Raw genomic sequence first — 18,299 nt, forward strand, 5'->3', positions numbered from 1 at the left:
TCTCAAAAATAAATAACAACAACAAAATTTTAAGAAGTAATGCTGGAGATAATAGCTGAGAATTTTCTAAAACCAGTGGAAGGTAACATGCTACAGAATCAAATGCTGTGAAACAAACCCATGCTCAAAAAAATACAAACAAAACCATACCCAATAAAAATGTTCAATAGCAAAAGCAGAAAGATATTCCTCTTATAGCCAAAAAAGAGGTCTATTTACCTTCAAAGTAAGAATAAACAAAGAAATTATTTCTCAGAAGAAATCTGAAAAATAACAATAACCATCTTCAACATGATGAAAGAAAATCACTGCCAACCTAAAATGTGTATCCAAGGAAAGGATCCTTCAGAAAAGGATCCTTCGGATAGTGAAGAAAGCTATTTTCAGATAAACAAATTGATAGAATTTGTTACTAGCAGACCTGCACTAAAGGAAATACAAAGCAGTTTTCAGAATGGTAAGAAAATTATTCCGTATGGAAGCTTGGAGACCCAGGAAAAAATGTAGATTAACAAAAGTAAATATTGTGAATAAATCTTAAGGCAGACTATTTAAAATGGTAGTAATATCTTATTAGGATGAATATATACATAAACTTAAAATACATCATATTAGTATATAAGTTAAGGTAGTAGCCTCCAAGACAACCTCCTTGTATCCATATCCTTGGGTAGTCCCTTGTGGCAGTAACATGGCAGAAGTTAAAGTGGATGTATCACTTTCAAGATTAGATTTTAGGGTAAAGGGAGTCAGAAGGTACAGACTTCCAGTTATAAAATCGGTAAGTCATGGGGTTGTAATGTATGGCACGGTGACTATAGTTAATAGTACTGTATTGCATTTTTGAAAGCTGCTAAGAGAGTAGATCTTAAAAGTTCTTGTCACAAGAGAAAAATGTTTCTAACTATATAGGGTGACAGACATTGACTAGACTTTTTGTAGTGATCCATTTCACAACATACACAAATATCAAATCATTGTTTTACATTTGAAACTAATGTTACATTTCAATAATACCTCATTAAAATAGAAAAGATGAGATTATAGAAGGTACCTCAGTTTCCATCTTGGGTGCACACACCCTCTTGCACTCTGTCATTTCTCGTTCTGGGAAGTTTAACTGCATACTCAGGCAGCCTGTGGAACGGCTCATATAGTAAGGAACTGAGATCTCTGGGCAATAGAGAGAAATGGAGACCTGTTAACAACCATGTGAGTGACCTCAGAAGTGAATCCTCCAGTGTCATTACAGCTTTCAGATAATTGAAGCCTTAGCCTACAGCTTGACCTTAATCTCATAAGAGACCCCAAGCAGACCAGCCTAGCTAAGCTGCTCCAGGTTCTTGACCCTCAGAAACTATGTGAACTAATGTTAAGTTGCTGAATTTTGGGATGATATATTATGCAGCACTAGAAAACTAGTAACTGGGATGCCTGCGTGGCTCAGTCAGTTGAACGTCTGACTCTTGATTTCTCCTCTGGTAGTGGTCCTGGGGTTGTGGTAGTCCTACAGTGGGCTCCCACTGAGCGTGGAGCCTGCTTGGGATTCTCTCTTTCTCCCTTTCTCAAAACAAAACAAAACAAAACAAAACAAAAAAGTATATAAAAGAAAACTAAGAACTAATTTTGGTAGTTCTGGAAATAGTGTGCTGCCTTATCAAAATTTGAAGTGTGGTGTGGCTTTAGAACCAGGCAGGGAGTAGAAGCTGTAAGAAATTATGAGTATTAATGAAAGCTTAAAGTGCCTTGAATAAATTGATAGCACAATTTTAGACTTTGAGGAGGCTGCCAGTGAGGGCTCACAGGAAAGTGAGGAAAATCTTAATGGAACCCAGAAGAAGTGATCTTTGTTGTAAGGTAGCAGAAAGTTTAGCAGCATTTGTCAACTGCAGTAAATTGAAAGGTAAAAAAATATCTAATGAGCTGAATGATATGCCAAAATATTGGAAGTACTGACTGGTTTCTTCTTGTGCTTCATATAGTCACATGTGAGAAGGGAGAGAGAAACTAAAGAAAGGGCTGTTAAAAAGGAGCCAAGACTTCCTGGTTTGGAAGATCTTTGGCCTCTCCAGACGACAATGCTGAAACTCTGATGTGTTCCCAAGCAAAGATCAAACTTAAGTCACTCTCAGGAAAGCATGAACGAAAGTTGAAGCCAAGAGTACAACTGTAAAATTCTTTATTAAGACCTCAGAGAAGTCAAAGGTGGTACCTCACAATACTGTTCAGACAAAAGGCCCTTTAAAGAATTTCAGGGTGTACTTCACACTTCCTTTCAATATGTGGCTTCTAAGAACAGTAGAGCTTCTAAGAAGCTTAAGAGCATTGCCCTTCAGGCTTTCAGCATAAACCCAAGATAGGACATATCTAGAGGACATTTGTGGATGTGACTTTTGTCTAATGGAATGAGACTCCAGTGAGATCCACTGGAGACCTGTGGTGTTTTCACGAACTGCTACCATCTTGGAGTACAGAAACAGTGTTAAGATCAAAGAGGCCTTTGATCTCTGAGACTTCTACAAGCAGAGGTCAGACTAAGAATTTACTCAACTGCACACATGTGCTAACTTTCATGAAAAAAAGTGTGATTCAGGAAACAAACAATGTTGTAAAGAGTCATTTTCAGGCCCTGATCAAGGAACTTTAAGTATTTGCCCAGGTGGATTTCAGAATTTCCATGGACCGTTGACTCCTTTGTTTCTCTCCCCACCCCATCCCCATCCCTTTTAAGAGGAATATCTAAAAAAATTGTCTTCTGTATGCCCCACCATTTTATTTAGGGTGTATGGTAGGCAGAAAACTTATATTGTAGTTCACAGGATTATAGATAAAGAGGAACTATACCCAAGATGTTTAAGAAACTATATCTAAGGCCTTATCCGTACCTGGATCCGATATAGATGACAAGTTTCTAAACTTGGAGTTGATATTATAATTGGGTGATACTAATGGGGGCTTTGCAGGGAGTAAATGTATTTTGCATGTTGTAGGGAGGGACTGTGACTTACTGGGAGCCAGAGAGTGGACTGTGGTAGCCAGCCTCAAAAAGCTTCCCAGTGACTGCCACCTCCTGTTACTTATATACTCTTGTGTAATCTCCCATGTTGTACCAAAGTTAGTCTGTGTGACCAGTAAAATATGGCAGAAGTGATAGTATGTCACTTCTGGGATTAGTTTCTAAAAGAAAAGATAACTGGTGTTTCTAACTTGGGAAGTGCTCTTTTGTGTGTACACTCACGCGTGTGCTCTCTGTCACTCTCTCCCTCCCTCCCTCCCTCGCTCGCTCACTCACTCACTCACTCACTCACTCTCTCTCGGGTCAGTCACTCTGAGTGAAGCCATATTGCCATGCAGGCAGCCTATAGAGGCACTCACATAATGAGGAGTTAAATTCTCTGCCAGCAGCTGGAGAGGTTCTGAGAACTGCCAGCAACCACATGATTGAGCTTGGAAGCAGATTTGAACAACGTGGTTAAACAGCATGACCTAATTGACATGCATTGCACTTAGTGCAGAATACAGATTCTTCCTGAGTGGAATTTTTACCAAAATTGACCATATGCGGGGCCATCAAGCAAATTCCAATGCACTTCTAATGTTAGAAATTATTCAGTGACTTCTGTCCCCAGTGGAATTTAGAAGTTGGTAACAAAAAGGTAACTAGATAATCTCCTAGCTATCTAGAAATGGAACATTATACTTGTAAAGTAATCCTTAAGAAATACAATGTAAAATTAAACATTTTAAACTGAATAATAATAACACAACATGAAAGAATGACTAAAGCCATCCTTAGAATGTGCTAGCTTAAATACTTAGAAGTCAAAATCTTTTGTCTCAAGGAGTTACGAAAAGGAAATTAAGCCTAATCAAGAAACAATAACATAAAATAGAAAAAAAAACTATATTAAATGAACAAAGTTGGCTCATAAAGAACAGTAAAATTAGATCAGTAAAATAAAGATGAGTCCGGGCAAGACTGATCAAAAATAAAATAATGCTTGGGGTGGGGGGTGGTGTCACCAAACTTTTTCTGTAAAGAGCATATAGTAAATATTTGCAAGCCATGGTAGTCTCTGGAAGGTATTCATCTCTGCTGTTTTGGTTGCAGTCATAGATGATACATAAGTGAATGGGCATGACTGTGTTCTAGTAGAATGTTATACAAAAATAGATGGCAAGTCAGATGTAGATGTAGCCTGTGGGGTCATAGTTTCCCCATCCCTGATTTCAGCACTGGTTAATTAATGCCTACCAACATCACAAAAAGAGGGGCAACTAGATAACTATGCATCTTATTTAGAATGTATCTCATTGAAGTAGTTTTACTGAATATTGCAAGAATATGAAGTAGTTTTACTAAAAATTGCAAGAATAAAAAAATGCATGGTGAACTTGCAGTTAAAAGACATTTTAGAGACTTTTGTGTATGGACTTGATTTGGATCCTGATTCAAACAGTATATTAAAAACGAAACAGTAGGGGCAGTTTGAATATTGACTGGATATTTGATATGAAGGATTCGTTTTAAAGGTTTTTTTTTTTTAATTTTTTTAATGTTTATTCATTTTGAGAGAGAGAGAGAGAGTGAAGCAGAGCCTAAGTAGAGGAGGGACAGAGAGAGGGAAACACAGAATTGGAAGCAGGCTCCAGACTGTGGGCTGTCAGCTCAAAGCCCAATGTGGGGCTCGAACTCATGAGCCATGAGATCATGACCTGAGCCAAAGTTGGAGGCTTAACCAACTGAGCCACCCAGGCGCCCCTAGTTTTAAAGTTTTTTTTAGGTGTGATGTGGTATTATGGTCCTGAGTCCTTGTTTTCTTGTTTTTGAAGAAATAAGTCCTGAAATATTTGTGGATGGAATATCATATGTAGGATTTTTTTATGTATTAACACCTATGATTTTGAAATTTTGTTAGACTTCACTACTTGTCTGTTTTTACCACTAGGATAAGCATAGTACTCAGTAAGTGCTACAAAAATGAATGCAGCTAACTCCTCAAAAATAGTAAATGTGTCCATTAGGCCATATTATCAACTTGTTTTAGATACCAGATTTCCTTAGAAATCACTTGCTGTTTCCAAAGGGGGGAAAATGCTAATATTCACAGCAAAATGAACAAATAGAAATTATATATATTTTTTTTTTAATTTTTTTTTTTTTTTTTAACATTTATTTATTTTTGAGACAGAGAGAGACAGAGCATGAACGGGGGAGGGGCAGAGAGAGAGGGAGACACAGAATCTGAAACAGGCTCCAGGCTCTGAGCGGTCAGCACAGAGCCCGATGCGGAGCTCGAACTCGCATACCGCGAGATCGTGACCTGAGCGGAAGTCGGACGCTTAACCGACTGAGCCACCCAGGCGCCCCGAAATTATATTTATTTTAATTCAATATAAATTTTTATTTCCCTCACTAGTAAAGAGATTTTACCTTTGTTGTGGATATCAATTAATGGAATTACTTTTATTTAGCCATAAGTTTTAAATTTTGGACAGGGAGCCAGATTTCATCTTGTATTTGCTTCTTATTCATATTAATATAATTCACTTAGAAAAAAATATTTCTGTGGTTATCTCTAATTCTGAAACATAACTACTGTTTTTGAATATTCACATTCCAGTCTTAATTTCAAATATATATTTCAATGTTTATAATAATTAGGTAAATATAACTTTATACCTTGTTTTTTATGAGCCTGTTTCTTCCTGTTGCACAGTCTTCATAGTCATTATTTTAAATGGTTATTTTCTGTGCATTTTTAATAAGGCAGTAGACTTTATATAAATACATATAAATAAGATGTTATATAAATAAATAATCTACATAAAACCGTAATAACACATACATAAATATGGTAATTATTTTTCTCTGCAGTGGAGCTACTGTATTCAAGCTTTAATTATTCATATAGTATGGTTCTTTCAAATAAAAACAGTTGAGAGGACAAACTCACATTTATTTAAAGAACATCTTTTTATTACACTACTTTTGGAAGTAAAATATAACAGTAGTATTTTGAGTACTGATGATGAGGGTTTTAATAGTATAAGATAGTTTTGGAGAAAAGAAAAAAAATGAGAAAAATCCTGAAACCCAATAAAGTGGATTTTGAAATAATCTTGGTGTTTTGTTTTCATTGTTTACAATGAGTTTCTGATAGTTGAATCACCAGATTCTTTCCAGGAAAATATCTATTGGTATTATTAAAATTAATTCTCATTTTTTAAAGAATAGGCTTATTTAGAAGAAAATATATCTCAATATAAATCATAATAAGGGATTTTCTTTTTTGTTATTTTATCCTGTTTTGTTATCCTATTACCCTATTCTATTATTGGTCATTCCATTTTTCCCTCCTAAAAATGAGGCCTATAGCCACCTCAGTTTTAGCAACCTGCCAATGGTTAGTATTAATACTATTTTAGGATTCTCACTCAGATACTAGAGTCCCAGAGTGGAAATTTATGATTTACAGGAATATTTGATTTCTAATTTTTCTTCTTAAATATAGCTACCAGTAATCCTATAAAATTAAATGATATGGTATCTTTTGTTACATTCTTAACCTCAAAATAAATAAGCAAAAGGAATTTAAAACAAATTTCATTAGTTAAGAGACTAAGTTTGTAAAATTAAAAGATGGAGAGATGCAGGCTGTTGGCCTGTTTTAGAAATATGAATATAACAAGTATAATTAAGAGAATATAAATGAAAGAGTATCATAAAAATTAGTGTTGGATTGGACATTAAATATTAGCTAAGCTACATTTGAATTTGTTGATCTAAAACAACTTCCCTGCAAGTGAAAGACAAATTTGTAAGTCCTTTACTGAACTGATGCTAAGCTTGTGAGTACAACAGTCTTTTGGAGCCTCCCTTTTGCCATATTTGTCTAATGTATCACATATCAGGCCGATTACTATTTTCAGAAACAGTATTCATGACTGAAATCCTACAGTTAACCTTTAGAAGATCAAAAGGAAATATACTTATTTAAAAGGTGACCCTAATATATATATATATTTTTTTTTTTTTTTTACTCTTTTTTTGCTTTGTTGCTTGCATGTTTAGCAGCTTTTTTTTTTTTTTTTTCCATTTGTTGAATAGAATTACTAAGGGCGTATATAAAGGTCAAACAAAGTCATCTTAGGATGGAAAACTAACGTATCAGTTACAGACCATAGCTGAATATTTTGGCAGCAGTAATTTGGAGTTATTTTAAAAGATTTAACATATAGAGTGAATTAACATATAGAGTTAGCTGTTGCTAACTGAGATTTTATAAAACTTACCACATTTAAAGGTTTTCTGCTAGAGCTCAAGTACTAAAAGCTAGAAGTAGGTCTGGATAATTAATCAGAGCTGTATTTACATTTGGGGTAAACTTTCTCATTATAAATATTGAATGTATTTGTTATTTATAGTATACCAAAGTATCTTCATAGATCAGTAGAATGCCTTTCCAAACTACTAGTTAATGTCTAAAATGATTATTCATATTCTGTTAAATATTAAAATTTCCAAATATGTTTCTTGCTTTTCAAACTATCTAGTATCTTTTATTTTATATTGACAGTTCTTAATAGATGTTTTTCATTGGAGATCCGTAGTTTTTTTCTAAAGCCTCTTTAGAGATATATATTGATTGCTGTTAGAGACAGTGAAATATATTGAGCTTTGGCTAACTGATTTCCTTTGGTTTTTAGGTGGTTGAACAGGGTATGTTTGTAAAGCACTGCAAAGTAGAAGTATATCTCACAGAATTGAAGCTCTGTGAAAATGGAAACATGAACAATGTTGTAACTCGAAGATTTAGCAAAGCTGACACAATAGGTATGCAACATCCTGTCCATTGCTATTAGAAATATAACTGTAATTCTATTTCTTATATGCTTCTAGGATGATAACTTTTTTAAGGTTTACACTTAAACATTACAGATTTCCAAGCTTGAGGCAACAAATCTTAGCCTAGAGTTGAATCATTTATCATATCTAGATCTAGTTTACATTATTAGATGAGTTTATTATTTGTGTTATTTTACTTAAAAAAATGAAATAATTACTGTTTTAATTTAGCATTTGAAAAAATACATATCATGTTTGTAACATGAGTATAAATTAAAGTAGAGAACTGTAAGTAACATGGAAACTGTTACTTACCATGGAAAATGACAACTGTTTATTTTCTTTTTTCCTGTTCTTTGGACTTTAAATACAATTAAGTAGCTACTTAAATAAGGCAGTAGGCTTAGTAGAGTTAGCATTTTTATGATATGTTAATTTTTTTCTTGTTTAACAATGAGTGGATTAGGAAATTATAGTTGCAAGTGTACCCAACTCCCTCTGTATATTTATATATCTACATATCATTATATATTTATACATCTACACATATAAGTGCGTATTAAAATATATGCAATTTTTTATTGTATTTTAAAGTCACATTTTAATTTAAGGTCAGAATATGTTGAATAAGATATTTTTTAAATAAATGATTATGGATTTAATAACAAAATTGTAGTTCATAGAACACAGCTCAAAATAAAAATTATAGAAGGTAGTTATTTTATAATAAAGTTATTGGAAAACAAGATGAATGGTAATATTGATCTTGTTGGAAAATGTAGACAGACAGTGGAGACATAGCAATTAATGAACAGAACTTCTCAGCCAAAAAAAAAAAAAAAATTGCAAATTTATGTATAGCTTTCTTTGTTGAAACCAGTCATTAAGTATACTTTCGTTAAAAGCAAATAAAAATATTTCTGAATTTCACAAGTATATTTGACTTTCACCACTTACCCATTTCACAGCAGAAGATACTTTTAAAACTGTATTTTCCATGAAATAACACCATTCTTCAATACCTACTGCTTGGTTAATCCTCATGTTTTTACAAATATAATATTATGTATGGATTTTCTGTTATTTACCTAGAACATTTATAAGCTTGTGATGCAAGTTAGTAAACTCATTAAGTCATCTTTCTGAAATGAATGCTTAAGGGGTGCCTGTGGCTCAGTTGGTTAAGCATCTGACTCTTGATTTTAGCTCAGGTCATGATCTTACGGTTTGCGAGATTGAGCCTTGCGTCAGGCTCTGTGCTGCAGTGCAGAGCCTGCTTGAGATTCTCTCTCTGCCCCTCCTTTGCTTGCATGTGCGTGTGCTCTCTCTCTCTCAAAATCAAACTTTAAAAAAATACAATGAATACTTAAAATAGTAAGAATTCCATATATAAATGTTATTTTATTATATTAATATGTACAATTAGTTGACTTTTGAACTTCTAGACTTGTGGAACATATTCAGGAAAATAAAACATTTCTTCTGTATGTGAAAAACTGAAAGTTATCAAATATAGGGGCACCTGGGTGGCTCAGTCAGTTAAGCGACCAACTTCGGCTCAGGTCATGATCTCACAGTTCATGGGTTCAAGCCCTGCATTGGGCTCTGTGCTGACAGCTCAGAGCCTGGACCCTGCTTTGGATTCTGTGTCTCCCCTCTCTCTCTGCTCCTCCCCACTCACGCTCTGTCTCTCTCTCTCAAAAATAAAAACGTTCAAAAAAAAATTTTTAAGTTATCAATATATATAAAATTGCATTAATCATGATATTAAAATATGCAGAGTAAGACTCTAAAGTCTAATAAGGGTAGTCTATTGAAATTAAATAATGTCTGAAATGTTCAGCTAGTTGGAATATAAATGAGAAGCTACTATACAGATAATGTTTTCTAGTTATTTTAAACTAGAGTTTGGTATTTCCTTTTCTCCTTAGCTTATTTCTGTAGAAAAATTATGTATAAATATGGGACAATCAGAAATCTTACTTTTAGAGAGGCACCTGGGTGGCTCAGTTGATTAAGCATCTGACTTCGGCTCAGGTCATGATCGTGGTTCATGAGTTGGAGCCCCATATCGGGCCCCTAGGCTGACTGCTCAGAGCCTGGAGCCTGCTTCAGGTTCTGTGTCTTCCTCTCTCTACCCCTTCCCTGCTCAAGCTCTGTCTCTCTCCCTCTCAAAAATAAATAAACATTTTAAAAATTAAAATTAAAAAAAATTTATAAAAGAAATCTTATTTTAGAACATTAGTTCACGGAATAATATTTTTAAGCTCATTATATGAAGATCAGCTGGTTTAATTTCTGATTTCAGTACAAGCAGTGTGGAGTTCTCATATTAAGTACTACATAAGAATTTGTCTTATGGAGTTAAATCATTTATAAAGAATCTGCTTCGAAAAGTTTATGATTTGTATAGATTTTAATCAACATACTAATACTTTAAAATGCTACATACATTTGGATATATACCTTAAAATTGTACGTGAACTGAATTTTTGTACAGCCAAAGTTTCTTACTGTATTAGAGCATGTTTGTCAATACTCTGGGTGGTATAAGTAGTTTGGGAGTGAAAAGAATGGAACAGAAAATATCACAATAGAAAACAACACGTGTATATAGGGCCACGATTTCTTACTGTAGGTCTTAGTTTTTAAAGTTCAGTAATCTGTACTTGAGCAAGTTTGCTCTCTAAGCAAAAGGTTTTACAAAAACTGAAATTTTGTAAAACCTTCACAAAAATTAAAGTTAAACTGGGAATTTTAGAGACCTGATAAAATAGTTATCATAGTAGTTAGCAGTTGTGGGACTATGTTTTTGGCACTTCGTAGGAAATTTCTTTTTAAACCTCAGCAATACTTTATCTTCATTGTATAGATGATGAAGTTGGGGCTTAGAAAGGTTGAAAGACTTACTTAGGATCACCCTGGTTCCAAGTGGAAATATTCTAACTGGACACAGTCTCATCTCTTAATTATTGCCTAATATAATCTGTGCAAGGGTTAATTGGGCTGATTTTGTTTTTCTAAAGGAAGTAAGTTTTGAAATGATAAAAAAATTTGGATAATAAGAAAGGAAATATGGGATGTATATTTTTCCCTTGTCTCATCTTGATTAAAAATGATCCAAATATTTATGTCCATAAAATACAGCTATATGCTATGTAAATAGAATTAAGAAATAGAAGTATTTGTTTTCTGGTTTTGCCAAGTCAAAACTCATTTTCAGCTACTACTATTTACACTGACTTATAATAATAATAATAGCCACAGGCAGGATCTAAATAATTTACCTCATTCAGAGCCAAAATGCCTCGCCTTTGAGTATTTTTCTCCTTAAATTGACATATTCGGATATAGAAAATGTTCCAATAAGAAATATAAAATTAGGTTTTTATTTTTTCTTTACAAATACACTGGAAAAAACAATGTTACAAAATTTATTGAAAAGTACTTTGTTTCTATAAAATTTATTAATAGAATTGCTTAACTTTATTAAATATTCTTACTAGAAATGTTTGTCACAACAATTTTGTTTTTATTATATGAGGTAATAATTTTTCTACCTCTATGCTTTTTATTAACTGCCTGACACAGTCAGATTCGTATGTGGAAAAGTCTGCACACCCTCTCAATACCTTGACATTCTCAAGTGACCTTTAATCAGTATCCAATTTGAGGCATTAATTCCCTAGTTATACCCTAGATCGTCGTTATCTGTAGCTGCACCTGCTGAATCTCAATGTGAGCATCCTGCTTTCTAGCTACCACTTACTCTGTTCCCATTCTCACTTGACTCTGCTGCATCAGACCTTCAGACCTATCACTCCCTTGGCACTGCTGCTATGATGGTCTCTACTTCTACATTGATAAATCTGTTGGTAATATCAGTCTTCCATTTTCTTAACCTGCCAGCAAAAATTAATATACATACTCACTTTTCCATTTACAAATATTTCCTTTTTACATGGCTTCCAGGGCACAAGTTCTCACTGCCTGCATCTTCTCAGAGAATCTGAAAAGATCCTTCATATTTCTGATCTCAAAACATCAGGGTATTGCCATGCTTAGTCCTTGGATTTCCCCATTTCTTTGGTGATATCCTTCTGTGCCCTGACTTCACATACTTTCTGTGTATCGATATCTTTTGAATTTGTATCTCCTACCCAAAACTCTCCCAATTCCAGTTTTAATCATTCCCTAACTTCACTTCTGCCTGATAGGAATCTCAAGATATAACATGTACAAAACTAAAGTCTGTCCCTTCCCCCCAAAAAACCTGCTACCCTGTCATTCTTCCCCATCTAAGTAGTCCCCACTTGTATTCTTCCAATTGCTCAGGCTCAAAACCTTGGAATCATTCAGATTCTCTTTTGTTTCATGCCCTGCATGTAATCTAAACAGTGTATCTTCTAAGCAGTTCCTTCAGAATCTGTTCTCATTCTGACCACTTAAGATTGCTTCTCCCTTGGTTTTGATTGCTTCAGTAGCCTAGTCTCCTACCCTTGACTCAGATAAAATAGTATATTCTCATAGCTCACAAGATTCTATATAATCCATTTCCACCTTGCTCATTTCACTTCAGCCACACTGCTGCACCACAGTATTCTGAAACATGCCAAATGCATTCCTATCTCAGGGCCTTTGCAGTCCTTTCTTCTGTCTTTAATGTTCTTCCCCTATATGTGAGTAGATTGCAGAACTCATTGAAGAGGAAATTCCCATATGTGTCTCCATGTATTATGTATCTGTGTATTAACAGATAAAGGTCTGAAAGAAGAAATAACAAAATGTTAACAGTGGTGTTTGTATTTCCTGAATTTTTGCAATGAGCAAGAATTATTTATGCAATCAGGAAAAAGAGTACTTAGTTTTATAGAAAGACGAAAATGACCTCCCTTCCTCAGCTTCTTCCTCTACCCTCCTTCCTAGGTAATGTTGTGTTTCTTGATATGGATGCTAGTTACAGGGTGTACCCACTTTGGAAATTTATCATTATATACTGATGACTTGTGAATTTTTCTGTTATATATTTATATTTCAATAAAAAGAACAAAAAGGAAAAAGACCAACCCACCAAAATAGAAAGCAGTACTGTTAGTATATTTATTTTGTGTAATTATTTAAATATTCTAGCTAATTTGCGCCAAGTTTTCAGATACACTGTAAGATTTCCTGTTTATTTAAAGCCTTAATCAAAATCTCATTGACTATAAGACTATTAATGAATTTTAGCTAAGTAGAGCATAAACAATATTCTTAGACTAAAATTAATGAAGTAGGATAGGTATAGGTTTTTATATTTCTTCAGAGAACATGTATTAATAGGTTTAGTGTTTTATAAATAATTTCTTCCCAAAGCTAGCCAGGTACTCTAAAATGTAGAAGTATTATATATTTCTTCATATGTCATAAGATATTTTACACTTTTCATGAGTCTAAGGTAGGCAAGTTACTGACCAGAATTCAATAGTTTTAATGCTATTTTCTAATAATCTCTCATGTTTAAAAATTTTAAAGATTCATTTAACTGTATGGCACTGAAATTTAATTACATCTCTGCTCTCATATGTGGGGACTCCTGTTGTATAGCAGGTTAAGCTGCTCCAGGTTAAAAATACTTTTTCTACTCACATAATTGATTTAGAAATAAGGAAAATATATGGCTTTACTATGAAAACAAGATATTTTTACTAATACAGACATCCCTTCAAGAAGGCACTTTCCTTTGTGTCCATTTATTCTGTTTAATTTTAGTGAACTATTCAAACTGTAAGTTATATTCAATTTAATATAAATTATCCTAAAATTGGTTATGTTACAATTAAAAATAAAATTTTCTATCTGTAGCATCTGTGACTCATACTTCTTCTGAGTCCATCATATCATCAGAAAAATACATTGAATTTATAATGTGTAAAAAGTTAAACTTCATCCTGTATAATATAAATTATACTGGAGTGTTACATGATTAAATTTTTCTACCTTGTGAGATCTTTGTTTTCCCAAGTAATTATCTGTCAGAATTATAATTACCGTTTTGTTTGTAAAAAAACACATCGGTCTTATCTTTTTTGTTCTTTATATATGTCCTACATATTTGTTCACCTATTCTTGCTATTATATCAGTATTTTAAATTTAGGATTTTTATGCTGGTGAGCACTTAGCTCTATGTGGTATATTTTAAAATATGTATTATATTTATATATCTTTCCTCCTTAAATCTAGATACAATTGAAAAAGAAATAAGAAAAATCTTCAATATTCCAGATGAAAAGGAGACCAGATTGTGGAACAAATACATGAGTAATACATTTGAACCACTGAATAAACCAGACAGCACCATTCAGGATGCTGGTTTATACCAAGGACAGGTATTGTTTAGCAGTACTGTTTATTTTAAGCATACTATACATGAAGCTTTTTGGAGTCACAAACTTTATGAGTATCTTGACAATCTATAGTTGGTTCTACTCTCTCTGGCTTCCTCTTTCTAACTCATCTCTTCCCGGTTCCTGCTGTTCATTGGCAATAGCTTTTGCTTCCCTCCTTGAGCTTGAGAATAACCTACTTTTTAAAAAGAAATGATTTTCCATCGAAAAACAGCTAAAAATATAGGTCAGCAAACTTTCTGTAAAGAATCAAATAGTAAATATTTTTGGCTGAGTAGGCCATATGGTCTCTATCACAACTACAACTTTGCCTTTGTAGTAACAAAGTAGTCATGGACTATATGTAAACAACAAGCTTCATTTACAAAAGCAGTCAGTGAGCTAAGTGAACTGTAGTTTGCCAGCCTCTGCTAAGGTATCAACCCCCAATTTGGTCCTTCTTTATGATACAATCCAAAGAAATGAATGTGTTGAAAAATGAAGATGTTTAGACACAATCAACAAGTCCTACTGCTTCTACCCTCTAAATATTTCTTGAATTAATCTCTCTATTCCATTCTCACCCCTATCAGTAGTGTCTTAACAGATCCCTCTGCATCCAATCTTTTGCATATCCACTCTCAGTCTTTCATATTTCTGTTAGAATACTCTTTCTGAAATGTAAAACGTCAGTGTTTCCCTTTTATAAACCTTTCCTGGTTCCTTAACAATTAAATAAAGTCCAGGCAACTTAACACGGCATGCAAGTCAAGGTTTGACCTTTTTGCTAGTCTTCCAGCATCTTACATTATCCTTGCCTTGTGATTTGTACTCTGACAAGTACCAAACCGAACTGCTTGTAGTTCTCTAAGCATACTATCCTATTCCAAACTCCTGTGTTTTCATTTGTGTTATTCCATCTGCCTGTTATACCCTTCTTCCCAGTGCCTGCATCCATCCAGCAAAAAGTCCTTTTAAACATCAAAATAGTCAAATTAACCATTCCATTTTGTCATGTAGTCTAACCAGATCAAATCTTTCATCCTTCAGATTCCAATTCAAATGTCACGTCATCTCTTCAGCCTTTCCTGGTCTATTTTTCTCAGTATCTATTTCAGGTATAGGAGTTTTCTACTTTGGAGAAAAAATTATTCCCTTAACTTTATAATGATTTATGTATAGGTCTTTTGTGTCATTCGTTATGTACTTTATATGTTGAGCTTACCAGCTAGACTATGAGTTCCTTGTTTTAGTTGGACTTTGTGTCTATTTATTTTTGTTTTTATTTTTAGTACCTAACACAGAGCCTGGTGCTCTGATATATGGAGGGTTTTATTTTGTTCTGTTTTATTAAAAATAAGTATTGACATTGGTATTTTGATCCAAGTTGTTAAAAAATTCAGAACAGAAGAAATTAATTTTTAGTAAAAGTCTACTGGATGTCATGTATTGGGCTATAAAAACATTAATTTTCAGACTTATTTTAGTTATAGTCTTAAGGGAAATCTTACAAAAACTAACGTATTATAATTACAAGCAGAGTTAACCTGACTGAAGCTGGTATAAGGAATTTGGAACTCTGTTGGTTAGTCAACACTCCCCTCCTTGGCCAATTTCCTCTTTGACTCCTGAGTTACCATCCATAAGTCTTGAGCTCCAAGAGTTCAATTTGAAACACATGGAATCATTTCTTTAAATGTTTTCTGGGATCGAGCCCATGTAATGGCTGTTATCCATCCATCACGTACACTAGAAAACTGAGACTTAGACAATTTAAATAATTTGATGTTCCTGATAGGAATGCACTTATCAGCTTGCAGCTGACGATAAATTATTTTAACAAGTTTAAATATCCTTAAGAACATTTGATCTTTTGAAATAATGATGTTTCAAACAACATGCTTTAAATTTTCCAGATTTTGTAAACAGTTATTTTCTGACTGATGATAAGTGAACTAACATTGTCCTGGACTTTTTAAAATTTTTACCGAAATTGAAAGTAAACTGAAACATCAGAAAGTGAAACAAAGATACATAATTGAAGAGTTTGCCTCCCAAAATGGGCGATTCTTATCTCTCTCCCTTAAAAGAGTGTGTACGTGTATGTGCACGTGTGCATGCACACATTCAGCTTAATTAAATTTTGAAATATTTCTGAAATAGTTTTCTTCTTGAAAGTTTTAACCATGAGCAAAACTTTATTCAGAAAATAATATATTTGAATAAAGGAGTGAACATTAACATTTCTGATGGCCTTCAAAATTAATATCTGATTGTAAAACATGAAATTTTAACTACACACACTATTAGGAATTAAAATATTATGGTTCACCTTTAAATATTTGTTTGATTCTTCAGTTGTAGGACCTTCCATTGGAAAGCAAACCATAAACAATGATAACTAAATGCATAATTTTGGAATTTGTATAACTAAAGTCTTTCATTTTATAACTAATTTAAGTCTTCCAAATGACTGAAGCTTACATATATATGTGTGTGTGTGCGTATGTGTATGTGTGTATATATATATGTGTGTGTGTATATATATATACATATATATATTCAAATTTGTAATGCCAAGACATGTTTTCTATGTGTAGTTCATATGTAGATGTCTGTAGAGTTATAAGTTGCAGTAAAGAAAAACTTCAGGAGTTCAAAATTACTAAATTCAGTTTTATAAATCTGTGAAAATATATGAATATATGATTATATCGGAATGATATCAGAAAATTGAGGAGAATGATTAATTGTATATGATAGGAAGGGAGAAAAGTATGATCAGGGAGAGATCAGGATAGTAGGTAGAGTGCTCTTATTCTTTATATACTACACATGTACTTCATACACGTTCCTTGAATGTAGGCAGTATTAACACTTAAAGATAACTTTTATATTTTAATTAGAATACTCTCAACAACCTGGTTCCATTAAAATTTTTTTTTATTGATGCTTTATTGTTTGTTGTATGTGCTCTGAAACAGGCTTACGTTTTATATGATTAGGATCCAAATGCCAACTTACAAATGGCCTGAAACATACAGTCCACAAAAGTATTTTACTGAGAGTATGTAGAGTAGGTTACAAAATTGCAATTTCAAGAAAAAGAGTTGAAGGTGATTATGTAGGATGTATTCACAATTTGTAATGCTTGAGTTTACTTGAAGACATGTTTTCTATGTTATAGTTCTCCCATGGAAATTTGGTTATTAACGTATTGATAAATCACATGCTTCTTTTGCTAATTTAGTTATTTTTGCTTAGTTTTTCTTCTTTGCACAGATTCACCCATAGCAAAAACTGGAAGAAAGGCTTTTTAGACTGGCAGATAAGGGGGAGGATTCTGACATGTTTTAGAATAAAGCATAGTTCCCATGCCCTGTACTTTACATTTATTAGAATTGATTTCTGTCTGCCTTTACCATGCTGCAATAAAGAACTTGAGTCTGAATCTCACAAGTGTGACTCTATCATTTATACATATAGAATTAAAAGATTCTATAACTTACATAGTGATAACGTAAATAAAGACAAATTTTAAAGCCCCAAATAAATTACGTGTGACCTGTAATTTGGAATTATCTGTGGGGCTATTTTCCAGGATTTGCGTAATGATAGCTAAGTTTATATATCAGTATGTTTAACAACTTTGACCTTCTTTGAGCATCTGGGTTTTTTTGCATGGTACTTACTATGTCACAACCTATAAATAGAAAAGAAATAAAAAATATACTCCCTAAACTCAAGGAATTTATATTCTATTTATATTGCCCAGCTTTGGAATCAAAATTCAAATACCTCTTCACCTTGTCTACTGTGTCCTTTAATCCCCAGAGTTACTTTAGTTTCTTAGTGTACTCACCTAATCTTCTAAAGCTATCTTAACTTCAGAGTTAAGGAAAAACACTCTTTTATTGTGTCATATTTACAGGTGTTAGTGATAGAACAGAAAAATGAAGATGGAACTTGGCCCAGGGGTCCTTCTGCTCCTAAGTAAGTGCTCCCACTTTTTATGGCTGATTGCATGATCTTAAAGCCTTTGATTTCAGATAACAAAATCCAGAATGATAGAAGATACCTAATT

At 33.3% G+C, this 18,299-nt stretch overlaps 1 protein-coding gene across 5 annotated transcripts in view; it reads left to right on the plus strand.

The window, feature by feature from the left end:
* The window catches only part of USP15 (ubiquitin specific peptidase 15), a 120,472-nt gene that overhangs the window by 32,298 nt on the left and 69,875 nt on the right, over positions 1-18,299 (plus strand). For all 5 annotated transcript variants that reach the window (XR_009617191.3, XM_060657086.2, XM_078449742.2 and 2 more), the window contains exons 4-6: positions 7,711-7,837; positions 14,073-14,218; positions 18,147-18,208. Coding sequence is in view for 4 of the 5 variants with exons in the window: in XM_060657086.2 (XP_060513069.1) it covers positions 7,711-7,837; positions 14,073-14,218; positions 18,147-18,208 (335 nt within the window). In the remaining variant the exon portion in view is untranslated. The remainder of the gene's footprint in view (positions 1-7,710; positions 7,838-14,072; positions 14,219-18,146; positions 18,209-18,299) is intronic.

The sequence above is a fragment of the Panthera onca genome, chromosome B4 (genome assembly GCF_046562875.1).
Source record: "Panthera onca isolate mPanOnc1 chromosome B4, mPanOnc1 haplotype 2, whole genome shotgun sequence".
NCBI lineage: Eukaryota > Metazoa > Chordata > Mammalia > Carnivora > Felidae > Panthera > Panthera onca.